The sequence below is a fragment of the Heloderma suspectum genome, chromosome 14, assembly GCF_057233095.1.
Source record: "Heloderma suspectum isolate Gila_16-S chromosome 14, 16-S_ref, whole genome shotgun sequence".
Taxonomy (NCBI): domain Eukaryota; kingdom Metazoa; phylum Chordata; class Lepidosauria; order Squamata; family Helodermatidae; genus Heloderma; species Heloderma suspectum.
The window spans coordinates 4,971,408-4,999,244 of NC_139471.1; the positions used below are offsets into that span (position 1 = coordinate 4,971,408).

Here is a 27,837-nt window from a genome sequence, read left to right on the forward strand (position 1 = left end):
ACACACATGTATGCACATCTGCTCTTTTCCATGGCCTCCGTCAGGGAGTTGCCATAGGAACGGCAGTGACAAAGGCGAGGAAGTCTCCAGGGCCTGTGCGGAGGGACGGACGGGAGAGGAGGAGCCTGTCCCAGCAACAAAGTTTTTGAGCGGATCTGCTGCTGCTGGAAAAGTCGAAGGGATGTGGGGAAGGCAGGCACAGCTGGATCCGTGGCCATAGGAAGCCTGGAATCGCCATGGCGGTAGCGGAGCGGCTAGGCCAGGCAGGTAAGGAAAAAGATCCCTTTCTCCTCCTCCTCCTCCTCCTCCTCCTCTGCTTTTTGCGCAATTCTCTCCCATGTGCCTCCTTTTTGTTTTGTTTTGCGCAAGACAAACTTGCTTGGCAGTGCCCCTCCTTTCTCCAGCTGCAAGGCCCCGGCCTGGCCCGCTTGCGCCTTCTCTTGACATGCACCCCAGCAGGGGGGGCACCGCCACTGGGCACCCTTGGCGGCAGGAAGTTGGGCAGGGGCAGTGGCAAGCCAGGAGGGGCGAAGAGATGCTTTCCTCCCTCCCCCTGTGGACCCGGAGGAGGGAAGGAGAATCGACTCTTGGAAATGTCTAGTTTTTTGATGTGCCAAAATACTGTGGTTCGACAGATGCACAGGGATGTGCGGCGGTGCGCAGGGATGTGCAACAATGCTCAATGTTCTCTCCCCCAAAGTAGGGTGGCCATAGTTCCTAGTTTACAGAGGAGTGTCCTCTTTTTGAAGGTTGGTCCTCTATTTGAAGGTATCCCCTATTTCAAGGGCTGTTCTTTTCCTTAAGAGAATACATTTTTCTCCCTCTCTCAAAATACTAGAACCCGGGGTCATCCTATGAAGCTGATTGGTGGGAGATTCAGGACAGATAAAAGGAAGGACATCTTCACACAGCGCATAGTTAAACTATGGAATTGGCTACCCCAGGATGTAGTGATGGCCACCCATTTGGATGGCTTTAAAACAGACACATTCCTGGAGGAGAAGGCTATGAATGGCTACTACTCCTGATGGCTGTGTTCCACCTCCAGTTCCAGAGCCAGTGAGCATCTGTACACCAGTGCCTGGGGAACATGGGCGGGAGGGTGCTGTTGCACTCATGCCCTGCTTGTGGGCTCCTGGTCGACAGCTGGTTGGCCACTGTGAGAACAGAGTGCTGGACTAGATGGACCCTTGGTCTGCTTCAGCAGGGCTCTTCCGATGTTCTGATGTTCTTACGTTCTTACATGAGGACGAGGAAAGACAGAACAGGACATTTTGGTTCCTGGGGCAGCAGATTAAAATGGAGCCCTCAACCCCTCTCCCTTGTGGATGGTGGTGAAAATATAATAAATGACCCTTTGCTGCTCTGTCATGGTATCCCCAAATCATCTGCCTACTGGTGGAGCCAGCCTTGGGGGGGATCCAGCAGTCTTGCCCCCTCAACTCTAGTTCAAATTTATTCCCCTCCTCTTACAGGTATTTCTCGAACAGGAACTGTAGCTATCGTCTCACATTGGCTTAAAGGTTGTCGACATGCTGTATATTGGGGTGCAGAACTTCAGGCCCGGGGGCCAAATCTGACTCTCCAGAATTCCCCACTAGGCCACACACCCTTCTCTGGGTTCCACCTTCTTTCTCCAACCACCAATCATTGAGTGGTTTCCTGGCTTTTGTGCAGTTTTCCTCCCATTTTGAAAGGCGGAAGGGCCTCTCGTAAGGCTCAGTTGTCGGCAGGAGGTACTTCTAGCGAAAGTATGCTGGTGTTTTTATGGGGTTTTGGCCCGGCCGCTTTTACCTTTGGCCCGGCCCACTGCTGGAATGTGGCCCCGGAGAGCTTCTCCAAAATGGAATTTGGCCTTGGGGCTGAAACAGGTTCTGCACCCCTTGTGTATATAGAAGAGGCAGTGGTGTGGTTAGGTAACTTTTGACCCGGAACTTAAAAAGTTTCTCGCGGTGAGGGGCTTTCGATTTGTTTATTTACTTGTTACATTTATATCCTGCCTTTTCCTCCAAGGAGCCCAAGGCAGTGTACATGATCCTTCTCTTCTCCATTTTATCCTCACAACAAACCTGTGAGGCAGGATAGGCTGAGAGTCGGGGGCTGGACCAAAGGCACCCAGTGAGCTTCATGGCCGAGTGGGGACTAGAACCCAGATCTCCCGAGTTTCTGTTCAATGCTCTAACCACTACACCACACTGGCTCTGTGGTGTATATATACTATATTTTAGATGGTATGTATATACATATAGATGTATTACTTCACTTGCTTCAAAATGCAGATAAGGAAGCCCTGATGTGTTTTGGGGGCTTTCTGGCTTATCCTGTTGTGTGGGGCCGTGGACATCTTCCCCAAAGTCCTAGCCTGACGGCACCACTGGGAACAGGTACCTAATATGGCCGCTTTCTTGGAAACCCGGTCTCATGCATTCGCCAGCCCATATCCAATTGGTGAACTTGGGCTGTCCGTGTGGGTGCCCAAAAAGCTGAGTGTGGTAGAGGGGCAGTTAAGTCTTGACCATAACTGAGACCCTCTAGCCTCACTGAAAAAGTCTTGCCTCCAACTCCACCCCACCATTCCTCAACTGTCCTCCCTTAGTGCATGTGTGCTAGCTCAGTGTGGTGTAGTGGTTAGAGCGGACTACTAGGACCCGGGTTCTAGTCCCCCTTCAGCCATGAAGCTCATTGGGTGACTTTGGGCCAGTCATTGACTCAGCCTAACCCACCTCGCAGGGTTCTTGTGAGGATAAATGAAGAGGAAGAGGAGGGGGATCATGCAAGCTACCTTGGGTTCCTTGCAAGAGGGGGGAAAAAAGGCAGGATATAAATGTAAAAAATAAGTAAATATAAAACCCTGGGCTTGCTTGAGGAAGGGGTTGAGTTATTTTAGGCCTAGGGGGAATTGGTGGTCTGGATATCCACAGCTGCAGAGTCAACTCCGTACAGCTGGATCCCACTGCTAAAGCAAGTTTACCCAAAGCTGGAAGCCTAGATTAAGCACAGGTCTGCGTATGGGTGAATGCGCACAAGTCTGAGTCTGTGTTAGTGTGCGCGTGTAAATTTGGAAGGGAAGCCGGCTGACAGTGAATACGGATGCTTTGCATGCGGAAGGTCCCAGGTTTCATTCCGGCATTTCCAGGTAGGACGAGGAAAGGCTCCTGCCTGAAACCCTGGAGAGCCGCTGCTGCCGGTCAGTGTTGACAATACTGGGCTAGATGGACCAGGGTCTGACTCTGTTCAGGCCATGAGGACTGGAATCTTACCGTATTTTTATGTGAAGGACAATAGCTCAGTGCTAGAGCCCCTGCTTTGCATGCAGAAGGTGCCAAGTTCGATTCCTGACATCTCCAGGCAGGGCTGGGAAAACTCCAGCCGGAAACCCTGGAGAGCCGTTGCTGCCAGTCAGTGTTGACATTACTAGGCTAGATGGACCAAGGGGCTAACTCTTTAAGGTGGCTTCCCATGTTCCTATGTTTCATGCATAAGTGTGTGTTTGTGTGTGTGTGTGTGAACTGGGAACAGAAAGAAATGTATTTATTATTTCTTTCTTAGTGATATTTATATGCTGCTTCGGATTCGAAACGAATCAAAGTATGAACGTAGGGTGCTGGGACTCACCCATGTCTTTTTCGAACCGTTGGGACCGTCCATATTTTCTGGCACCCTGTTCGTGCTCAATCACTGTGCCTGTTTGGTCCCCAGTTTTGCATCTGGGGAAGAAAGAAGGCCCTTGTTAAGAGAGAAAACCCTTGTTAGGAAAAGGAAAAAGTCGTGGGAGTCACTCATTGGCCATTCTTCAGGGTTCAGCTCTCTCCCAGCATCCCTCGGAGTTAAATCTCTCAGTGGGGAATGGACGCATCTCTGCTATAGTGCACATCCATGCAGACCAGCCTTCTGCAACCGCACGCCTTCCAGGGGCGTAGGACTACCCCCCCCCTCCAGCCAGCATGGTCACTGGTGGATGGCGGGAGTTGTAGTCCAGCACACCTGGATGGTGCCCAGTTCAGCAAGGCCAGTATATATGAACACTAAAGGTGCAATCCCATGCATGTTTCGACGGACAAAAGTCCTCCATCTCCCAGCATTCCCCGGACAGCCATGTATGTTTAGACGGACAAAGTCCTCCAGCTCCCAGCATTCCCCAGACAGCCATGTATGTTTAGACAGACAAAAGTCCTCCAGCTCCCAGCATTCCCCGGACAGCCATGTATGTTTAGACGGACCAAAGTCCTCCAGCTCCCAGCATTCCCCGGACAGCCATGTATGTTTAGACGGACAAAGTCCTCCAGCTCCCAGCATTCCCCAGACAGCCATGTATGTTTAGACGGACAAAAGTCCTCCAGCTCCCAGCATTCCCCAGACAGCCATGTATGTTTAGACGGACAAAGTCCTCCAGCTCCCAGCATTCCCCAGACAGCCATGTATGTTTAGACGGACAAAAGTCCTACAAATCCCAGCATTCCCCGGACAGCCATGTATGTTTAGACGGACAAAGTCCTCCAGCTCCCAGCATTCCCCAGACAGCCATGTATGTTTAGACGGACAAAAGTCCTACAAATCCCAGCATTCCCCAGACAGCCATGTATGTTTAGACGGACAAAGTCCTCAGCTCCCAGCATTCCCCAGACAGCCATGTATGTTTAGACGGACAAAAGTCCTACAAATCCCAGCATTCCCCGGACAGCCATGTATGTTTAGACGGACATTGTCCTCCAGCTCCCAGCATTCCCCAGACAGCCATGTATGTTTAGACGGACAAAAGTCCTACAAATCCCAGCATTCCCCAGACAGCCATGTATGTTTAGACGGACCAAAGTCCTCCAGCTCCCAGCATTCCCCGGACAGCCATGTATGCTTAGACAGACAGAAGTCCTCCAGCTTTTTGTAGGGCTTTTTTCTCTCTAAACATGCCTAGAATGGCACCCTAAGGGACCATTTTGCCTGCTGCAGCAGCTGATGTACATTCCGAACTGATAATCCTTTGAGGGCAACGGATGGCTTTGGGGTGTGTTCTTTTGTTTAATCATTCCCTCTTGGCTTTTTCAATTGAGGGAGGACGGGCTTTTGCGGAGCGAAGCAATGCAGCAATGGTGGTGCTTCAAGGGCTTGGGCAGCGGTTCTCCTTGGGACGATACGGGGAATGTTTCAGACATGCCCGTTTTCTTCTGTGAAATGTCGGGAAGCGTGTCATGTTTGTACATAACCAGCCGCTGGCATCCCTGGATAACCATCAACCTTCCCCTGTAATATTATCCTTTTCTGCCAGCCCAAGGGGCTGAGTTTTGCCGCCATTTAAATTTCCCACAATGTACCTGTTGCAAGTGTTGCTCCAGGGTATTGTGGGAAACTAAACTACCAGCCCTCAATGATGCCGTGCTGCTGCTCCTCACTGTCACGGGCAAGGAAGTCTGCCAGGGCCCACCAGCACAGGAGTGGATCGTGCGCATGGCCCCTTCGTGCCTGACACCATAGCCCTGATCTCCCCACATTTCTTGCAAGTGCCATGTTTTGGAAGCGAAATGTACAAGCCCCGCACCACATATGGGCCCTGCCGAGGGAGGCTGGATCGACCCGGTGCCTTTGTCCTTCCACCCCGGGCAGGCAAGGATGTTTCTGTTCAGGCCGGCCTTTGGTATCCAAGGTGGTCTGTTGCTCAAAGGTGGGTGGGTGGGGGGATGAATTGTTTTGGTGCATTTATTTCTTTTATTGTTGTGTTTTAAAGTGTGTTTTTAATCTCTTTGTTTTTATGCTATGTTTTAATTCAGATTCCGTTAATCTGGATTGTATTGTCAGCCGCCTTGTGTGTCTTTTGTTGTTGGAAAGGTGGGATGGAAATTAATAAAATAAATAAATAGAGGGATAGATATCCATCTGTGTGGGTGAATTGTAGAATACTAGAAGTGGAAGGGGCCATGGAGGCCATCGAGTCCACCCCCCTGCTCAGTGCAGGAATCCAATTTCAAGCATCCCTGACAGATGGTGTCCAGTCTCTCCTTGAATACCTCCAGGGACGGAGAGCCAATGACCTCCCCAGGCAGTGGGTTCCATTGTCTGACTGCAGGGAGCTCAGGACATTTTTCCTGAGGTTTAACCGAAATGTGCCTTCCTGTAACTTCAGCCCATTATTTCGTGCCTTGAATGACAGAGAACAGGTCGTGGTCCTCTTCTGCATGACAACCCTTTAGGGACTTGGAAAGTGCTATCATATCCCCACCCCCCTATCTCTTTTCAGGGCTAAACAGACCCAGCTCCTTCCATCTTTCCTCGTAGGATGAACTCTCTAGTCCCTATTGCCCTTCTCTGAGCTTGTTCCCATTGATCTGAGTCCCCGCTTCAAGTGTGGTATCTAGACTTAGACGCAGCATTCAAGGTGAGGTCTGACCAGCACGGAGTAGAGCGGAACAATCCCTTCCTGTGATTTTGAAATGTTGCTTCCCTTGCAGGAGCAGCACGAAGTAGAAAGAGCCGTCACAGCTCTTCCTCCAGGAAACACGAAGTTGGGGGAAATGGGCAGGGGCTTGCGTGGATCTAGTCAGCCAACAAAGGTTTGGGGACTGGAGCAGAAGGCAGGCAGATGCGGAGAGAGAGGCCTGTTTCTTCCTGCCTGTTAGAGACAGCTCTCTACAAAGGGGACATAATTTGGGGAAGGAGGAGGAGGGGAGGAATGCTACACAGAGGACTTCCTGAATCTGGTGCCCCGCAGACGTGTCTGACGGCAGCTCCCATTATCCCCAGCCAGCATGGGGCTGATGGGCTTTGTAGTGCCACACTCCTGTGGGGTTCCTGGTTGGGGCTATGACAAAGTGGAGTGGTGGGCACCAATTTGGATGGCTTGAAAAGGGAAGTGGGCAAATTCCTGGAGGTGGAGGTGATCGATGGCTACTGGTCCTGATGGCTATGTGCTACCTCCAGTATCAGAGGCAGTGAGCCCATGCACCAGTGGCTGGGGAACATGGGCGGGAGGGTTCTGTTGCGCTCATGCTCTGCCTGGTCGACAGCTGGCGGGCCCCTGTGTGAACAGAATGCTGGACTAGATGGGCCCTGGGTCTGATCCAGCAGGGCTCTTCTGATGGTCTGATGTTCTTATGCAAGAGTGTGCGCATGCCTGAGAAGGTGGGGGGCCACCAGGAGCAAAAGGAGAGGTAAGGGAGGGAGATAAAGGCGCATGGGTCTGTCTGGCATGGAGCGGGTGCCTTTCGCCCAAGGTTCAAGGCAGCTGTTTTGTCTCGCTCCCGCCCGGCCCGCCTCCTCCTTGCAGCACGGGCGCTGGCAGTGTTTCTGTCCGTCCAGTGGCTGCAACACTGCTTTTAATGAGCATTCTGCCAGCTGGTAGCAATTAGCAACTGGATCCGCCCCGGGCCCCCAGCAAGAAGGGTTTTAACCCTTCCGTGCTTCTCCGTCGGGACGTGCTGTGTGTGAATTTGGATGGTTTGGCGTTCCCCTTGCAATCTGCGCTTGGGCAGAAACAAGAAGGGCTGGTAGAATTCTATCCGCAGAAGAGAGCGATGCGAAAGAATCACCCCACCGCATCAAGAAGCGCCTGGCCCGCTCGGTTTCCCCCGGCACAACGTCTGCAGGCACCGTGGGCTGGAGTAGCAAGCGAGCAGCTCGAGCCACGTTGTCTGAAGGGATCCGGCATGCCCCCGACTCCCCCAACCAGCGCCTACTCGACAGCCTTGCAGCTGCCAAAGGTTTTTTTTTAGTTATGGGTTTAATTGTTTGTCCCTCTTCTATGAAACGATGCGTGATGCAACTTACTAAAGAGAAGTAGCAGCAGCAGCAGCAAACAGCAAAATGACCATGGGAGATAAAATCTTTTGCAGATAACTGAAGCAGAATGATTGACCAAGTCCAGTCCATGCCGCAAGCGGCTGGAACGGTCTCTGAAAGACACGTTGGTGGAAGATAGGCTCACCAGTAGCTAAATGAAACCTCCAGATTCAGAAGAAGTGTACCCCTGAAAATCCAATGCTGCAAAGAAGGGATTCATGTGGGAGAGGATACTGATGACTGATTGACTGATTGATTACATGTCTATGTTGCCTCATAACCAAAGCTCTCTAGGCGGGTCACAAAAACTTAAACCAGGAAATGATGGGTGGTTGGGGGAAAGGGGTGTGGCCAGGGGAAGGGGGTGTGGCCATTTGGGGAACCCTGGAGGGCTGGATTGGTACCTAGGCGGGCTGGATTCGGTCCCCATGCCTAAGGTTCTGTAACCCCATCATAAGGTCATGCCATGCACAGGTGCACAGCCTGGAAATCTAGCTCCAAGCCCATCGTCTATTTCTCTCTTTTCTCAGAAACGTGAATGGCAGAGACTGACAACTGGGGAACGCTGCCCGATTGACCCACGGGCTGTGGGAAAAACCTCCCACGTCTCCGAGGATGCTCTGTTTGCCCCTGCTTTTGCTGGCTGGCCTCTCCCATTGCTCCGGCTCTGAAGTCAACCCTGGTAGGAATCTACTGGGTTTAAATGTTGGGTGGGTGGCCCCATCCCTGTTCCCCAGTATTCAGGGGGCTTCTCCTGGGAACTTGCAGGTCCTGATGGCATCCCATTTTCTAACAATATATCAGGCCTAGCTAGGCCTAGCTCTGAGATTTAGTTGCAGCTGGCGTCCAGTTCAGGCACATGAGGATTAGAAGGGCCAGAGACTAGGGATGTCCGTCGCTGGAAAATCCAGTTCCTTTTTGACTCTACAGAGATTTGTGGTATGCACGGCCTACTTTGTGCTTGTGAGCCAAGCTGCAGACTTTTCCCTGAACTCCGGGAACAGTGTTTGCACATTTTCCCCGGCATGTTCTTCAATTTGTACAAATTTCTGAGAAATTTTGCACATTGCCTGGAAATTTGCACAAATTGTGGAACCTGGGAAAAATGTGCAAAATGCCCGGAAAATCCGTGTACTGCCTCGTCTTGCTTCAGATCGATTTGGGAGCTGCAGCAAGAACTGAAATGAAGTCTGGGGGGGGGGGCAAACCTAGGAAACCCCGCCAAACTCCACCCCCCAAACGGATTTCTGTGATATCCCTACCAGAGACCAAGCGAAGGCTGATCTTTATTTGGGTTCCAAAGAATGGTTTTGTGTTTCGGAGTTCAGCCCCCACCTCTGCCTTGGACTTCAAGGCCTTGGACAAGTGACTTTGGTTTTAGCTTCACCACTCTGTCTTCTGGGAAAGGAGTGTTTTGTGACCGTCCGTGCCCACCATGGTAACCATTTTATGAAAAGGCAAGCCCTGCCCTTATGGCAGCTATTTTGTGAGAGCACCCAAGATACTCTTTCAGCATTCCAAATATGCAGACCCAAAAAGGTTGGGGACCCCTGTTCCGTGAAATGAAATGAAAAAGGCTTTGATGTATTGGTTTTTGTCTTTATGTTGATGCCAACACTGTGCCTTTTTTTACCCTCCCTTCCAAAGCAATATGCCGATACCCTTTGGGGATGCACGAAGGGACAATCCGAGATGAGGACATCACTGCTTCCAGCCAGTGGTACGACTCTACAGGGCCTCAGTATGCACGGTGAGCAGGACTAACATCTGGGACTTCGCTTCGGTGCAATGCTTTGCACATGGTGGTGCAAAGCTCCATCCATGCAAAAGGAGAGAATAGTCTCACTGTCAGGATGCTGTAAATGATTTTATTGATGAAAATCCCATTTATAGCATCAATAAAATCGTTCATAGCCTCCTGAGACTATTCTCTCCTTTTGTGTTGATCTCGGATGCTCACCTGCCTTGCACCAAGGTTCTATCCACCACCTTCTGCAACACATCTAGGAATTTAGAGAAACTGAACTGAAGATAACCGGAGAACAGGGAGCACGGAGGGGCTGTTGATCAGGGATCAAGCAGAGGTTTGCATATAAGACCAGTGAAGGATCCTGCGTCTCCACCGTGGTGCCCGTTGGCACCGATGGTCTCACAGACCATCTCTCTTGGTGCCCACCAGGCTCCCTGCACCTCCTGATTTGTATTTTATTTAAGATTTTAAAAATTATTATTTTTTAACTGGGAGGCTGGCTTGCTGGAAAGCAAAGTTCTGCCCTCCAGCGCCATTTTTATTTGGGTTCCAAGGGGTGATTTTGTGTTTTGGAGCTCAGACCGCACCACCTTTGTCTTGGGCTCTTGGGCAAGTGACTTTTTTCTTTTGGGTGCACCACTTTGCTTTCTGGGAATTGAGTGTTCTGTGACCGGCCACACTGATCATGGCAGCCATTTTATGAATGGGCAAGCCCCACCTGCGCGGCAGCCATTTTGCTAGACTCTCTCGACATTCCACATGTTCCCACCGACCCAAAAAGGTTGGGGACCCCAGTAGGACCAATGATCTGACTGGACTGGATATAGTTATGTATTTCAGAACATTTCCATACCGCTTTTCAGTTTTAAAAACAAAACAAAATGCCCCAAAGCAGTTCACAAGTAACCCCCACCCCATAAAATACGATCAAACCAATCAATGAAACCATAAATCAGCAATAAAACAATAAACTATCCAAGGAAAAAAACCAAGAGGGCATTCTACAACTTGGGTACCACCACCAAAAAGACCGTCTCGCTTGTGGCCCCCCGCCTCGCCTCATTTGGTGGGGCAGATGTTGAAGGGCCTCTGGAGGTGACCGTACGGTCGGGTAGGTAGGTTTGAGATGCACCAATCCCTTAAGTAACCTGGCCTCAAGCCATTTTGGGCTTTAAAGTTCAATGCTAGCACTTTGAATTGGGCCCAGAAATGGATTGGCAGCCATTGCCCCTAAGTGCTGTAGTAGATGGAGTCATGTGAGGCAATTTCATATGTTTGTTATATAGCTGGTGTTTAGAACCTCTGGGCCAAGGGCCAAATTCTGTCCTCGTAGAGGCTGAATCCAGCATTCTCAGATGGTCACACACCCTTTCCCGGTCCACTGATGGTTTGGTGGTTTCTTGGCTTTTGTGCAATTCTGTTCCCCATTCTAAGAGGCTGAAATGCTTCTCCTAAGGTTTATTTAATGGCAGCAAGAGCTTGAAGCTCAAATTTTCTGGTATTTTGGCCCTTTGCCTTTGGCTCCACCCCCTTTGTCTTCAGCCACACCTACCACTAGAATGCAGCCCCCAAGAGGTTCTCTGGAATGGAGGTTCCCCACCCTTGCTTTATGAAGTCCCTCATTCAGGTTGGCTTTGGATGTTCTTTCTGCTTTCACACCTGGCCCTCGAGACATGCATTTTTTTCCCTCTCAGTCTCTCTTAGCGTCTCTCTCTCTCACTCAGGTTGCTGAGGGAGGAGGGCGATGGAGCCTGGTGTCCAGCTGGTCTCCTGCAGCCTGAAGATGTGCAGTTTCTCCAGATAGACCTACACAAACTCTATTTCATCACGCTGGTGGGCACCCAAGGACGGCATGCCCGGGCCACTGGCAAAGAGTTTGCCCGTGCTTATCGGATCGACTACAGCCGTAACGGGGAGCGCTGGCTCTCTTGGAAGGACCGTCAGAATGGGCAGGTAGGTGAGAAGCAGTCAGAGCATCTCTGTAGAGGAGGAAATAGTGAGCCCTTGCAAAAAAATCTGCCTAAGTTACTAGCCCTCATGAAAAAAAAAAAGCCTGGGTTACCCATCCAGGTGGCTTCCAAGGGATGTTTAGCTTCAGTCTTTGAACTGCTTGCTGCATTTCCTTCAGACAGTTCTCTGGGCTTGTTTCTAGTTCTACAAGCAGAGCTCTGGTTGCAAATGTGCTGGCTGATGCTGCAGAATTCTGAGCAAAACTTCAGGGAGCATTTAAAGCCTCTAGCCTGAGTGACTGAGAAAAGAAGCAGAGTTAGCTGAAAATTCCATGTGGGAATTAGTAAGGTAATGATGATTTCAGGGGTCGTTCATTGTCAGAAACTGACAAAATAATTGTGGTGGTACGACAGAGAGGCAGAGCCTGCTGCTCGCGGGCCGTATCTGGCCCACGGAGGTTCCACACCCAGATGCCTGCTGTTATCTCCTGAGATAAGAGATAAAAGCAGGGATCCAGAAGGGCAGGCGGTCTGACCCAGTGAAAATAGTCTGACCCGTGAAAATGTCGACCTAGTGTGTGGCTGCTGTGAAAAAGGCAAATGTCATGTTAGGGATACTTAGGACAGGAACTGAACATGAAACTGCCAAGATCATACTCCCCTTACACACATCTATGGTGCGGCCACACTTGGAATACTGCGCACAGCTCTGGTCACCACACCTAAAAGAAGATATTGTAGAGCTGGACAAAGTGCAGAAGGGTGCAGCTAAAATGATCGAGAGGCTGGAGCAACTCCTCTGCGAGGAAAAGTTACAAAGTCTGGGAGTGTTTAGCTTGGACAAAAGGCGAGTGAAGTGAGTGAATAACGTGATATGATAGAGGTGTACAAAATTATGCCTGGTGTAGAGAAATTGGAGAGGGAAACATCTTCCTCCCTCTCTCATAGTACTAGAACCCAAAGGGGTCGTCCTATAAAGCTGACGAATGGGAGATTCAGGACAGACCAATGGAAGAACTTTTTCACATGGTGCATAGTTAAACTATGGAATTCACGTCCACAAGATGTAGTGATGGTCACCAATTTGGATGGCTTTAAAGGGGGGTTGGAGAAATTCATGGAGGAGAAGCCTATCAATGGCTACTAGTCCTTATGGCTCTATGCTACCTCCAGAATCAGAGGCAGTATGCCTGTGTACACCAGTTGCTGGGGAACGTGGGCAGGAGTGTGCCGTTGCACTCCAGTCCTGCTTGTGGGTTTCCCACAAGCAGCTGGTTGGCCACTGTGTGAACAGAAAGCTGGACTAGATGGACCCTTGGTCTGATCCAGCAGGGCTGTTCTTATGTTCAGTGTAAAGCAACTTCTTTGTATGTTTCTATGAGCATTGTTGAAATTGGGGTCCTTCTGAAGAACTGGCTGGTTCCCAAGATATGTGTGCTCGGGGAACGAGAGAGCTGCTGGCGCCCATGGGGTGCCCACAGCTCTGCTCATCTATGTATCTCTAGCATCCGCTTCTTGGGGCCTTAGCTGGAGGGATCTCACGATTCCTTCTCTGCTCCAGGTGATCCAAGGCAATATCAACACGTATGACGTCATCCTCAAAGATCTCCGGCCGCCTGTCATCGCCCGCTACATCCGAGTGATCCCAGTGACTGAGCAGCCCATGACCGTCTGCATGCGAGTGGAACTCTACGGCTGCGTTTGGTCTGGTAAGGACTTAACATGTTGGCTGCCTCTGGTAAGGCTCTGGGAACGTAGGGTAGCAAGACACAGGTGCCTGTGCTCTCTGTGGCGAGGGAACAGAACCTCATGCCCTTAGGTCAGATCTGACCTACTTGGGATTCCAATATGGCCCTCGGGGGTTTCCCAGAAGGCCATGCCTCCTTCCCTGGGTCCCACCCCTTTCCTAACCACCAATCATGGAATGGCTTCCCAGCTTTTATGTGTGTTTTTTCCCCACTCTAAAATGTTGAAATGCCCCTCCTAAGTCTTAGTTACTGCCCTGAGAGTGTTGCGCTAAAATATGCTGGTATTTTGGCCCTGCCTCTTTTGGCTTTGGCCCCGCCCACCACTGGAATCCGGCCCCCAACAGCTTCTCCGCAATTTAATTTGGCCCTTGGGCTGAAAGAGGTTTGACACTCCTGCTCTATGGTTTGCTGTGTCTTCCTGAAGGAGGGAACGGTTGGGTTATTCCCCGCTGTGCTTCAATGCCACCACTGGCCAGAGGGTGGTACTGCAGCTGTCCACTCCACAGGGGTCAGGTGATATAAACAGGCCAATTGGATCCCACCTGGTCCTATAAAGCTGCTAAGTCTGGCCCAGACGCTCAGTACGAGCAAATCATTGCACAGGCATGGGTTGAGCTGACTGGCTTGAAGGCCTGCTGGCTTCTCACTTGGCTGAGGTGGGGAGCAGGGAGGCAAGAACCAAGCCATTCGTCTGTACCTGCTTGCCTTGATGTGGGGGTGGGTGGCACGACGCCTTTTCTTGCTCAGGCTGAAGGGATTGGGATCACCCTGCTAATGCTCAGCCGTCGCCTTTCCCAGATGGTTTGGAGTCCTACAGCATGCCTGAGGGGGAGATGATGGCAGCTCCTGGGCATCCCATTGTCTACCTGAACGACTCAACCTATGATGGTTACCAGGAGCGCAGGTAAGAAGGGGCCCCAAGGCGGCATCTCTCTTTCACCCCCCTTGTTCCTTTCTTTTTTTCCAAGTATTTTTATCTCTCTTCTTAGCCAAAGAGGCTCCCCAAAGCGGCTTACATCCAGTCAGTAAAACAAGACAGTCCCTGCAATCTACAAAGACATGACACACAAAGAAAATGGATTATTCCCAGCAACAACAACGACAACTATTATTATTGTTTATTATTATTATTATTATTATTATTATTATTATTATTTCTATACCACCCTATAGCTGAAGCTCTCTGAGCGGTTTACAACAATTTATAAAATACACCAGCATTACAAAAACACGTAATAAATATATATTGTTCCCTGCTGTAAAGCAAAGTATTTTGGGGCGGCTTGGTCTTGAATGGGCAATGAAGACCCGTTAATTGCTTTACAAAAGACCCACTCCTGCTGGCGATGTAAACGGCTAGAACTGGGTTGTTGATCACTATCCACACAGCTGCCTGCAATTTTGGACTGCCCTTGGGGGTGTGGCGAGGGGGCTGTAATGGTGAGTGCCTGCAGTTCAAAACTAACCACTGGGCTGAAGGGTCCGACCCCCACCCAGGCGGTCTCTCAAGAGATTCTTCTTGGTATATGCTCTCTTCTCAGGCTCCTGCATGGTGGACTGGGCCAGCTGACAGACGGCATCCTGGGCTTGGACGACTTCACCAAGAGCCACCAGTACCGCGTGTGGCCAGGCTATGACTATGTTGGCTGGAAGAATGACAGCTTTCGGGACGGCACCATTGAGATGGAATTCCAGTTCGACCGACAAAGGAACTTCACCTCCATGAAGGTAGGACCGTGGTGCCCTGGTGGCCATTTTGTTAGAGCTGTGGAGTCCTGGCGGCCATTTTGATAGAGCCGTGGCACCCTTGTGGCCACTTTGATAGAGCTATGGTGACCTGGCAGCCACTTTGATAGAGCCGTGGTGCTTTGGCAGCCATTTTGATGGAGCCGTGGCACCCTTGTGGCCACTTTGATAGAGCCGTGGCGCCTTGGCAGCCATTTTGTTTGCCTGCATTTTGTTGCCACAAGGCTGCTGACATTTTCTCCTTCCCCTGCCCCTCTCCTTGCCTCAATGCCAGGTCCACTGCAACAACATGTTTTCCAAGGGCGTGAAAATCTTTGAGCGGGTGGAATGCCTCTTCAAGCCACGGCTGATCGCCATGTGGGAGCCAGAGCCCGTGGGTGTGGATACCGTCCTGGACGACAAGAACCCCAGTGCACGGTTTGTGACCATCCCCCTCAACCAGCGCGTGGGCAAGGCGATCCTGTGCCGTTTCCACTTTGCCGATGTCTGGATGATGATCAGCGAAGTCTCCTTCCAATCGGGTAAATAGCCCAACACCACCCCCACTGCCCAGGCCAAGGGATTTATATGCAAGCACAGGGAAAAATGGAGAACATATCTATAATAATACAAGAAGTTGTGTGTCTGTCTCTCTGTCCATCAGCGCTGTAGCAGCAAGACTGCGAAACCTAGACATCAGAAATCTGGCCTGGATGCCAAGGGGATTTTTGGAGTGTGCTCTGCAGGGTTATTTTGTTTTTAAAATGTATTAATTATTTTTAATGAATGTGAATGAGTCCAAGCGGTTCAGCTTGCATTTTTTTAAAAAAAATTGCATAAAAAGCGATTTGCTCAAATTGTGTCCGTAACGTGCGAAAGTTACACAAATTGCATCTGTAATGTGTGCAAATTGCTATTTATGCAATTGTTTTTAAAAAACTGAACAATTTCCCCGATTTCCGGAAGAAACCCATGGCTTGGTTTGCAAATGCAAGCCGGGTTGTGGGCGCCAGCGAGCTCCAAAAGGGCCAGATTTCCCAGCGACAGACAACCCTAGTTATAGCTACCTTCATTTAATTAATCAGTATCTTCCAACACCCTAGCAGTGAAACCCTTTCTAAAAGTTTCATCCAGGCCTGTGAGATCTGTTGATTTTAACTTTTGCTACTTATGCTGTTTGCCGTGTGTGTGTGTGTGTGTGTGCGCGCGCGCGCGCGCGTGTGTGTTTTCTTTGAATTCATTCTTATTTTTTTCTTGGTTTGTTTGTTTTTACGGTGTAATGGGTTGTAACTCTCAATGTAAGCCTCTCTGCGAACCTTCTGGGTCAAAGAGCTGGGTGGCAAACGTTAAACATAAACAAATGAACTAGAAATAAAAACTGCAGCCGAGTGTCCCGTTGGGAGCTCCTTGGGGTCAAGAACTCGCCTTTGGTCAGCTCCATGATTGGGATGCCCAAATCATGATTGGGCCGCTCTCCCTGGTCCAGGATGCCCCAGCCTGTGCGCGATAGGCTCATATGCCTCTTATTTCTCCTCCAGAAGACCTGGATGTCCTCGACCCCATTGTGGTCACCCTTGCCTCGAGCACAGCCTCAACGATACTCCCATCGGAGGAACCCAACGCTACAGATGGGACTTGGGGTAAGGAGGAGGGTAAGCGTGCCACATCCAGAATCTTAGCAAAGTCAGCACCCAGGGCAGCCGAGGGACTGGAATGTGCAAATCAGCAAAACCCGAGCTTGTTGAGTTCTTTGAAGTCCACCTCAAAGCTTGCTCCAACTTGTGTCCGTATCACATGGCGAACGTCGTCTTTTCGCATAAAAACCTGTGCGTCCTTTTGTGTGCGTTTTCCCAAATGTACACATCAGTTGTGCGCATTTTCTGAAAAGTACGCATGTTTCTCCTGTCGATGAAAGCGTGTTTGTGTGCATTTCCATGCGCATTTTCCGATCACGCTCTTTTTCTTCCACAAACTGCCTTGCAAGCTCGGAAAGGTGCAGAGTTTGACCGCAGATTGTGTTCGGGTCTGTGTTCCGGGAGGTGCAAACGGAGTGCATTCTGGTCATGAATTCAGTGCTCTCCCACAGTGTGATGTTGTATAAGGAAAAGTTTTCTTTCGAAAACCAATAAAAATATTTTTCTTTAAAAACAAACTGAAAATGAATTTCTTAAATGTCCCTAAAAAAGGCTAGAGAATGTGAGACTTTTGAGGTTTGGTGTGGGGGAAGAAAGCTACATGGGGGACATTGTAGGCTGAGGTTTATAAAAGTTGTGACCAAAGAGGACACGGGGGATTGGCTGTTCTTCTCTTGATGCTGCCGGCCACAGCAGCCACTCTGTGTCTCCTCCTCACTTCTCCCCTGCCAGTGCCTGGTACAGCCTTCCTCAATACAGCATTTTCTAGATGCTGTGGACTATGGCTTCCATCATCCCTGACCATTGGCCATGTTGGGTGGGGCAGATGGGAGTTGTAGTCCAAAACATCTGGAGGGCGCCATGTTGAGGAAAGCTGGTTTAGTAAGACAAAATAAAAAACCAAACAGAAACTCCAGGTGTGATGTAGCACAGAGGGGCAGAACCCGGCTCCCCTGGGGTTCCAATCCAGCCTTCCTAGGGTTCCACCGATAGCCTCCCTCTCCTGCATCATTTCGTGATTTCCCGGGTTTTCTGCAGTTTTCCCCCATTCTAAAAGGTTGAAATGCCCCTCCTAAGGCTTCAATACTTGGCAAGGAGAGCTTTAAGGTCAAATATGTGGCATGCTTTTTTGGCCCTGCCCCATTTTTCTCTGGCCCTGCCCACCCCTGGAATGTGACCCCCGAGAGCTTCTCCGAAATGGAATTTGGCCCTCAGGCTGCAGGAGTTCTGCACTCCTGATGTAGCGTGTTTCTCTGCCCCTGAGACCTGACTGGGGGAGAAGGAGCTAAGGATTGCAGCTTTGGGGTACAGCCCATGGTTCTCCATCTCACACCATTCTGTTTATTGTCATTGTCATTATTTATTTTATCAATATCAATAGTTTTTTTTTAGTTTATTTATTTAATTTATATCCTGCCCTTCCTCACAAAGAGCCCAAGGCAGCTAACAAGCGATATGAAACCTAAGAGGCCGCGTAGACAGTATTAACCTCGTGACTCTAAAAGCACAAATATATAACAAAATGCCATACGACCATAATGCAATCAATTGCTAAAGAACAACTGGAGCATTTGCCAATACCCCAGAAGCCTGTACAAATAAATGGGTCTTTACCTGGTGCCTAAATGTCAACTATGCTATTATTGTTACCTGCCCTTGCAGGGACCATGGTGGAGTCTGCCATGAGCCCTGTGATTGATTGATTGATTGATTGATTGATTGATTTAACAGCTGATCGGCCTTGCAGGGACCACTGTGGAGTCTTGCCACAAGCCCTGTTATTGATTGATTGCTGCTCAAACTACCTTTGCAGGGACCACCACCACCATGTCTGCCACAAGTCCCTGGATCGAACGCAAGACGGAGGAGGCGAACACCTCTGGTCTGGTTGGCAGCCTCGTGGCCATCATCTTGCTGCTGGTGGTGGTCATCGTCGTCATCCTGTGGAGGCAGTATGCCCAGAAGCGGCTGGAGACGGTATGGTGCGTCCCACAGCAGGCCGGCCAGCTGGCTGGCTCACTCGGGAACCCCTCTTCTGTATTATTGATCTATTTGAAAGAGTTATATGCTGCCCTTCGTGATCAAATCACAGGGTGGTGTACAAAATGGGCAGAAGTCCCACTTATTGGAAGTATTATTATCCTACTCCTCAGCCAAAAAGGTTCCCAGGGCGGCTTACATCCAATCAAGAACACAAGACAGTCCCTGACCCCCAGGCTTACAGTCTCAAAAGACGTGACACACAAGGAAAAAGGGATGGGGAGGGAAGAGGGGAAAATTACATAGCTTTTCAGCAGGACTGATGGAATGGCCCTGCATCCCCTGTCATCTCCAATTAGCCAATCCTGTGGAGCAGGGGTGTTGAACCTCCGGCTCACAGGCCGAATTAGGCCTGCCTGGAGTCCCAGTCCCAGAGGGCCACACCCCTTTCCCTCTAACTGCCAATTGTTTGGTGGTTTCCTGGCTTTTGCACTTTTCTTTCCCCAATTCCAAAAGGTTGGAATGGTTCTCCTAAGGCTTAGTTACTGCCAGGAAGAGATGTCAGCTAAATTATGCTGGTATTTGGGGGAGCGGGAGGGTGCTGCATTTCTGTGTCCTCCGTGCAGGGAGCTCAGCAGCTTTCTCCCTCCCTGTTCCCCAAGGCTCCCCGGCGAATCCTGGAAGAGGACGCCACCGTCCGGCTCTCCTTCTACAGCTCCAGAATCGTCAGCAGCCAGACCCAAATCCACCAGACCAACCCCACCTACGAGAGGGTCTTCCCCTTGGACCTGGAATATCACCAGCCTGTCACCCTCCTCCAGAAACTGCCGGAGCTCTCCCAAAGCGCTGAGGACTCGGGTAGGACCACACCCACACTGGCAAGTGTGCAATTCGGAGGCATATGGACAGGGCCACCAGCAGGCAGGGTGAAGCAAAGACTTTCCCCTGCGGTTTCCCCCAGACCTGATGCCCATGTTACTTTAACCAGCGGCACCAAGTGCTGAACCCGGGTGGGACTTTTTGCATGCAAAGCATGTGCTCGACCAATGAGCTATAGCATATTTGTTTGTGTGGGTGGGTGAAATCTGAGACACCAGCAAAGCAAACGTTCTGTTTATTATTAGATGTTTACCACCATGGGAGGACGTGGGAGCCATCTGGATTTCCTGCATCTGTTACACCAGGGGTAGTGAACCTCCGGCCCGCAGGCCAAATCCAGCCTGCCTGGGGTCCCCATATGGCCCTCTGGGGTCCCCCAGAAGGCCGGCCCCTTTCCCTGGCCCCGCCCCCAGGTCCAGCTGCCAGTTGTTTGGTGGTTTCCCAGGTTTTGAGTGGTTTCCTCCCCATTTTAAAAGGTCAAAATGCCTCTCCTAAGGCTTGGTTACTGTCAGTAGGAGCTTTGAGCTACAATATGCTGGTATGTTTGGCCCCACCGGTTTTGCCTTCCGCCCTCCCACCACTAGAAAGCCCCCCCCCCCCCCGAAAGCGTCTCCAGAATTGAATTCAGGCCTTCAGGCTGGGTTGAACACCCTCCATTACTCACAAATAACTTTGGTTGTCTGTGTTGGCCACTGAAATAATCAAAATTCTGCAACTCAAACACAGGACCTATTTTACGGATTCATTTTTGTCATGTAATTGTTTTGAACTGCCCAGAAAGCTTCGACTATTGCGCAGTATAGAAATAAATAAATAAATAAATAAATAAATAAATAAATAAATAAATAAAGTCATTGGTTTCATGGTTCATCATAAGCCGCTGGGGGAGCCAGGCCAGCTGAAAAAGCGGCATATACATGTTCCAAATCACTCAAATGAAACAGAGGGTTGCGCTGACCTTTGTCCGCATCAATGTCTTTCTCTTTTTTCTCTCCTGTTGTTTTTTTCCAGCCTGTAGTGGCGATTATGCTGAGCCGGACCTCACCAAGTGCACCCCTCACCAAGGTTTCCAGAACAACGTCCCCCACTATGCCGAGACGGACATTGTCAGCCTGCAGGGCGTGACGGGCAACAACACGTACGCTGTGCCGGCCATCACGGTCGACTCGTTGACCAAGAAGGACATCTCTGTGGCCGAGTTCCCGAGGCAGCAGCTACGGCTCAAGGAGAAGCTGGGAGAAGGGCAGTTTGGGGAGGTGGGTAGACCCTTTACCCTCCAGATGTGCTCCAATGAGGCCCACGGAGGGCTGGCATCATTCACAGGCCAGGCTATGGGGTGGGTGGCCGGGGCACCTTCCAAGGGGATGGGGGAATAGCTCAGTGGCAGAGCAACTGCTTTGCAGGCAGAAGGTCCCAGGGTCGATCCCTGGTAGCATCTCTGGGGAGGGCTGGAAAGAATCCTGCCTGAAACCCTGGAGAGCTGTTGCTGCCAGTCAGTGTCGACGATACTGGGCTAGATGGACCCAGGGTCTGACTCAGGGGAAGGCAGCTTCTGATGTTCTTACGCAGTGCTGGCCTCAGGTCTGGAGGGCCCTTGGCAAGACACCCTCCATGGGCCCCCTCTCTGAGTGAGTCAACGTTCTCACCACCACTGTGACCACCTGCTCTCGCTCCTCTTCCTCATCACCTGCTTGCTTGGCAGGAGGAGAGCCAGGGAGCCAGGAGGCCGCGGTGTATCCTGCCCCTCCTCCTTTTCCTCACCTCTGTTCCCTGGGCCAGAGCAAGAGGCAGGTGAACAAGCAGGTTTATTTATTCATGTATTTATTTACAATGTTTATATACCACTCCACATCAAAAGATTTCAGAGTGGTGAACAGCAGGGTAGGTGCTGGGAGGAGGTGAGAGGATCCACGATCGGCTCATCTCCTCCAAGGTCAGAGCTCTGTCTAGGGGCCACAGGACTGACAGTGATAAAGCACCTAGGATCAAAAGCAGTTACAAATCTGCCTCGGGGATTAGGATACAGGGGAAATATCCTGGTGACACCACAAGGACTAGCCAGTCAGTTACGTCTACAGCCAGTTTTTGCTGTAAAGAATGTGCAGAGCTGTCTTTCTCTCCCCACCCCCTCCACCCCAAGTTCAAACCAAGAGAGAAAAAGATAGAATGGTGCTGGACATGGTGAAGACGCCTCCACGCCAGCCCCACTGCTGTATAAACACTGCATCTCGTTTTCACTCATATGCAATTAAAGTATGGGGCTATCCAGTCCATTTTCTCCCCTGGGCCGTCGCTTGTTTCCTGGTGGCTGACAGCAGTCCCATTCTGCTTGCAACGGGTGGTTTGTTTTGTCTTGTGAGGCAGTCTCCTCTTCTCGAGATCCGCTTGACTGTTCCCCTCGGGCTGGTTGGCCCTTTCCATTGTAGGTCCACCTCTGCGAAGCTGATGGCCTCCTGGAATTCTTGGGTCGTGTTTCCCCGGAAGCCTCCAGCCGGGCCGTTCTCGTGGCTGTAAAGATGCTGAGAGCCAACGTCACCAAGACGGCGAGGTGAGCGCAAGCCGCAGTGGTGCCGGTCTGGAGAGAATCTGCTCTTGCTGGCGGCATTTTCCCAAAGCCCAAGTGGCGGTGATCCATTGACTGGAGGGCACCAGGCAGGCGACGTCTGCTCTGGATGGTAGGCACCATCTCAAAAGAAGCATGCCCACTCTTCACACGCCCAAGCGGGGATGCCTCTTCTGGGACGAGGCCTGCTGTGATATATGCATCCATCATCTGAAAACAAAGCAAGTACGCTGTTCGTTTCCAAATTTTTCCTTTCACCGGGATGCAAATGTAAGCTGTTGTTGTGTGCCCACCTAGCCAGGGGTGAAGCCCTGTTGAATGCAGCAGGGCTGGCTTCTGAGTATACCTGCATAGGATGGCACTACGTTTTGGATCAAGCAATCGACTGATGGGCTGAAATACACTGATTAAGTCAACTGTTCCCTTAATCCGGCGATGGCCCTACAGCAGCTGTAGGCCTGGGGGTCAAATCCAGCCAACCTGGCGTCCCCTCTTCCTTTTCCCTGGCTGCCTATTATTTGATGGTTTCCTGGCATTTGTGCAGTTTTTTCTCCCATTCTAACAGGTGGAAATGCCTCTCCTAAAGCCTAGTTACTGGCAGGAAGCGCTTTGAGCTACAATATGCTGCCTTTTTCCCTATTTTTCTATTCTATTTTCTATTTTGGTCCCACCCCTTTTTGCCTTTGGCCCCGCCCCCTTTACCTCAGTCCCACCCACTGCTGGAATGTGGCCCCTGAAAGCTTCTCCAAATTGGAATTTGGCTCTCAGGCTGAAAGAGGTTCGAGCTCACACTATTATTTGGATTATTTATTTATTGACAATATTTATATACCGTTCCACATCCACAAAGGTTTCAGAGTGGTGAACAACAAGATAAAAGAATAAAACCCCATAATTAAAACAGTTTAAACATTTTAAAAGAACAGATTCTGAACTTAATAAACCGTAGCTGGCCACTCAGGGAAGGCCTCTCGAAATAGCAATGTCTTCAGGAGGCGTTGAAAACAACACAACGTTGCCTGACCTCTAAAGGCAGGGAATTCCACAGGAAGGGGGCCACCACGCTGAAGGCTCTTTTCCTGGTGGACTCCAGCCAGGCCATAGATCTGTGTGGAACCACCAGGAACATGCCCTCCAATGACCTCAGTGTCCAGGCAGGTTGGTAAGGGAGAAGGTGCTCTATCAGGTATCCTGGTCCCAAGTTGTTTAGGGCTTTGTACTCCAGTACTAATGCCTTAAACCTGGCCCAGTAGCGAATAGGATTTTGTTTTACCGTTCCAAGGAACGATTTCCTCAAGGAGATCAAGATCATGTCCCGGCTGAAGGACCCGAACATCATCCGCTTGCTGGGGGTGTGCGTGCGAGATGATCCGCTGTGCATGATCACCGAGTACATGGAGAACGGGGATCTCCACCAGTTCCTGTTGCAACGGCAGAGTAGAAGCACCTTCACACTCTCCAACAATATTCCCTGTGTCAGGTGATGGAGGGGAAGGGGTGGGGCATGCTCAAGTCAGCCATGGGAGCAGAAGGCTCGCAGAAGAGCTGGCAGCCATACAGCTATAACGATAAAAGATGGGAGGGGTGTCTGTCTGTCTGTCCGTGCCATAGCACCAAGACTATGAAACCTAGACAGCTGAAACTTGGCATTCATACTAAGGAGACCCTAGGGATGTATGCCTTGGGGTTATTTTGCATTTAAACTGTATCAACTCATTAAAATTAATATAAATGTGTCCATGTGGTTCAAGCCCTCAGTAACATCTTCAGCCATGAGTATGGCAGACTTCCCTAAACAGCACTTAGCTTTTCAGCCCATGCAGTTTGAAGCCAGGGGAGATTAGGAGGCCGAGGGAAAGAATTAAATGGCTGCACCCTCCCGCTCCCTGCTGTGGGGCAGACCTCCCTTAGAGGAATGGAGTGGACAGAGGGTAGGGATGGCAGAGAATTCCGCCACGGATCTCGGGGAGGCCGAATGCCAGTGCATTCAGCCCCCCGAAATCTGTGGCCGAACAGCCTGCCGCCCCCCGCCCCCCCCGAGGATCCCCCTGGGATGAGACTTACCTGGGGCGGATCTTCTGCGCGGCAGTGGCTCTGGCAGTGGCAGCTGGTCTTCCGACTGGCTGCTGCTGCCGCCATTTGCAGGTTTTTTGTGTTGTTTTTACACCCAAAAGATAGGCTACATAAGTTTTTACGTAGCCTAAAACGTCTGGGTAAAAAAAACAAAGGCGTACGCAAATGGCGGCGGCTATGGCTGCTGCCATTTGCGTTCCTTATTTTGGGCCATCTTAGTCTACGTAAATAATTATGTAGACTAAGACGGCGAAAATAAGGGGAACGCAAATATCGTCCACTACGCTATTTGCGTTCCCTTTATTTTCGCCGTCTTAGTCTACGTAAATATTTACGTAGATTAAGACGTCAAAAATAAGGAATGCAAATGGCGGCGGCCATAGCCGCCGCCATTTGCGTACGCGGTTCCCCTCCCCCAGAGCCCTCCGCGGCCGGAAATCCGGCTGCGGACAGCTCTGGCCTGGCTGGGCCTGGCCAGCTGCTCCGTGAGCCGCTGCGGAGCACAGCCGGCCAAGGAGGATTCCGGGGGGGGGAGGAACGGAGCATCACCATCAGCATAATCCGCGAACAGGTAAATGATTTCCGTACATCCCTAACAGAGGGACTGCTGGGGTGCAGCACAGCAAGGGCCAGGCCTAGGGGTGCCAGAGGATGCGGCTTCACTCAGATGGGGGATAGCACAGTGATATAGCAAACGGATAGCACAGTGTCCGTTTGCTAGTTGTGTTGTAAAATAAAAACATAAGGAGGGCCCTGCTGGGTAGGACCAAAGGATCATCCAGTCCAGTATCTGTTTTGCAGGGTGGCCAACCAGATGCTTCTGGGAAGCCAGCAAGTTACAAAGGCAGCAACCCTCTGCCGATGCTGCTCCGCCACAACCGATATTCGGAGATACGCTGCCCCTGATCAAGAAAGCGCCATACGCCACCATGACCGGGGACGGGGTGGCATCAAGGGTTGGCACGGTTGGCGGTCTGCTGGGGGCCACTTCATTCTTGTACGCGTGGCCTTGCGCAGGGCCTTTTCAGTTGTCCTGCTCCCTGCTCTGCTCTCCCTCCACCCCCGGCCAGGCGGCCGAGTCTGAGCTGCCATTGAAACATCCCGCAGTGCCCACGAAGTGGCAGTACTCTGGCGGGATCGCTCCACGGGCCACCACGTCCTTTGGAAGAGCCTTTTCAGAACTGGCTACCGGTCATTTTTTTGGGTTTCTTATGGTTTTCTGTAGTCTAGATATGGGGTTTTCTTTTGTTTTGTTAAATCCTGTATTGATTATTTAAACTTGCTCCCATGATTGCCTTGTGTTGTTTGCCTCCCTCAGCTGCCTCCATCTCCTGCTCATGGCCACTCAGATTGCCTCCGGCATGAAGTACTTGGCTTCCCTCAACTTTGTACACCGGGACCTGGCCACGCGCAACTGCCTGGTCGGAAACAGCTACACCATCAAGATCGCTGATTTCGGCATGAGCAGGAACCTGTACAGTGGTGATTACTACCGAATCCAGGGCAGGGCCGTGCTGCCGATCCGCTGGATGGCCTGGGAAAGCATCCTCTTGGTAAGAGGGCTGGACAAGGGGCATAAAAAGAGAGCTGTATTTTGCTGGGGAGACGTATCTGGGCAAGGCACGATACAAAAACAAGCGGTGTAGTCCTCGCTCCGATGCGTTACAGTCAGCCGCTAACATTAGGGTGCTGAACCTCTTTCAGTCTGAGGGCCAAATTCAATTTTGGAGGCGCACCCAGGGGTTCCTCCGTATTCCAGGGGTGGGTAGGGCCTAGGGCAAATGGGATGGAGTTGACATACCAAAACTACCTGCATATTTCAGCTTAAAGCTCCTACCTTTTAGAATGGGAGGGAAAAACAGCACAGAAGCTGGGAATCCACCAAAGGATTGGTGGTTGGGGAAAAGGGAGCGTGGACAGGGAAAGGAGAGTAGCCATCTGGGGAACCACAGAGTGCTGGACTGGGACCCCAAAAGGGCTGAATTTGGCCCGTGAGCCTGAGGTTCCCCACCCCTGATCTAGGTAATGATCATGACTCCCAGTTTAAGGACCTCAACTAGATTCAATCCTGATACGGTCTTCTATCACTGTGGCCTTCTTCTCCGTCCCCACAGGGCAAGTTCACCACGGCCAGTGACGTGTGGGCCTTTGGCGTGACACTGTGGGAGATGTTCACACTGTGCAAGGAGCAGCCGTACAGTTGGCTCTCTGATGAGCAGGTCATTGAGAACACGGGGGAGTTCTTCCGAGACCAAGGCCGGCAGGTACGGGAAGCCCGTGTGCTGTGAGGTGGCTGCAGGCGGTCTTTCACTGCTGGCGCCTAAAACATGGGTCACAGTGACTGCTGCCTGGCTTGCTGAAAAGGAAGGCAGAAGGTTTCTTTTTCTCCTAGGTGTGCTTGTTGTGTGTGGTTCCTCACTGCCCCCTCCTCCTCTTACTTCCTTAGTTCCTACTCATAATTGAGAACCATTCCCTGGAGGAAGGGCTCCAATGTCAGAGGCTTTGATTCTCTGGGTATTTGAAGAGGGCGGGAAGTTGGTTTCTCCTCCTCCTGTGTGTGCTTGCTGTGTGGTTACTGGCTCATTCTGCATTACCTGCCCACAGGCGTACCTGTCTCAGCCGCCCCTGTGTCCAAATCCTGTTTTTGCCTTGATGATGAAATGCTGGAGCCGAGACATCAAAGATCGCCCTGCATTCGAGGCCATCCACCTGTTTCTGGTGGAGCAAATGGATGGGAGCATCTGACCCGCAAAAGAGTGCGAGGGACTCTGTAGAGAGACCGGGACCATTGCGGAGCTGCCTCCTGTCACCCTAAATGTCCGTACGTTTCTGTGGGGCTCCCTCGCCACAGTGGATTCGGACAACTGAAGTAACATTTGAAGTGGCTGCCTGTCGGAATTCCTTTGAAATGTGACGTGAAGTGCCCTTTTCGTGGCATGCCATGCCAACGTGGACGGTTGCCATGACAAAGAATTATGGCCACCCTCAAGGTGGCTTCCTGGTCTCAGCCAGAATCCGGTTTCTCTGACTCCTGTTTGAAAGAGACTCTCGTAGTAGCTGTTCCCTCCCTTGGATATGGTCAAGGGACCCACAGGCCCGAGAAACCGGCACCTCATGGAATAATTTTGCCTTCCTCCCTGGAAATACTGAGAGGGGTCTTTGCCATGGCCCTTTCTCCTCCTTCCTCACAGAACAGCGAAAACCGCCTTTTCTTCAAAACAGAAACCACAGTTGGGGAAATAAATATTCCACCTGTCAGGAATATCTCAGTTCTTTGGAGGTGTGTCGACCCCAGAAAAGCCGTCGTTGGCACATCCTGAAGGCAACCTTACAAGGAGCGGGGGGACAAACCGCGGGAAGTGGCTGTTTGCAACCGGACCAGCAGCAAACACTGTCACAAGGCTACATCCTCCGGATTTGGGGGCCATTGACACTCGTGACTCCATATTCGCAGAGGGGGTGGGGCGTGTGTGAACTCTTGCACACTGGATTTTATATTTCTTTTAATGAAAAAAAAAAGAATGTTAATGACCCTAGGAAGGTCGCCGAGGTGTTTTTTTTTTTTACGGGGGTGGGGTTCTTGTAGGAGGAAATAGTTGATACTGGTACTACTGTTATGATAATGATGATGGCCTTGTGCTGTGAACTTGTAGCTAAAATGGACTGACGTGCAAATCATTCTGTACCCAGATCCCACTTTAATAAGATGCCAAAGTGGAAGTAGAAGTCAGAATTGGAGCCTCTCACTAACCTAGGGTGCAATCCTATG

At 50.8% G+C, this 27,837-nt stretch overlaps 1 protein-coding gene across 2 annotated transcripts; it reads left to right on the forward strand.

The window, feature by feature from the left end:
- On the forward strand, nucleotides 1–27,603 carry LOC146335586 (discoidin domain-containing receptor 2-like). Of its 2 annotated transcripts, XM_084821456.1 has the most exons (17): nucleotides 1–267; nucleotides 8,298–8,449; nucleotides 9,415–9,517; nucleotides 11,242–11,470; nucleotides 13,028–13,175; nucleotides 14,013–14,118; nucleotides 14,756–14,942; nucleotides 15,235–15,481; nucleotides 16,478–16,591; nucleotides 18,387–18,550; nucleotides 19,216–19,411; nucleotides 20,444–20,688; nucleotides 21,859–21,980; nucleotides 23,278–23,475; nucleotides 25,387–25,621; nucleotides 26,183–26,332; nucleotides 26,673–27,603. In XM_084821456.1, the coding sequence occupies exons 2-17, from the start codon at nucleotides 8,383–8,385 to the stop codon at nucleotides 26,811–26,813; spliced, it is 2,652 nt and encodes an 883-aa protein (XP_084677582.1). In that variant the 5' UTR covers nucleotides 1–267; nucleotides 8,298–8,382; the 3' UTR covers nucleotides 26,814–27,603. The 2 variants fall into 2 exon arrangements, with proteins under 2 accessions (XP_084677582.1, XP_084677583.1); XM_084821457.1 differs by lacking the exon at nucleotides 1–267 and having other exon boundaries at nucleotides 8,313–8,449; nucleotides 16,478–16,579.
- Nucleotides 27,604–27,837: the final 234 nt, after the last annotated feature.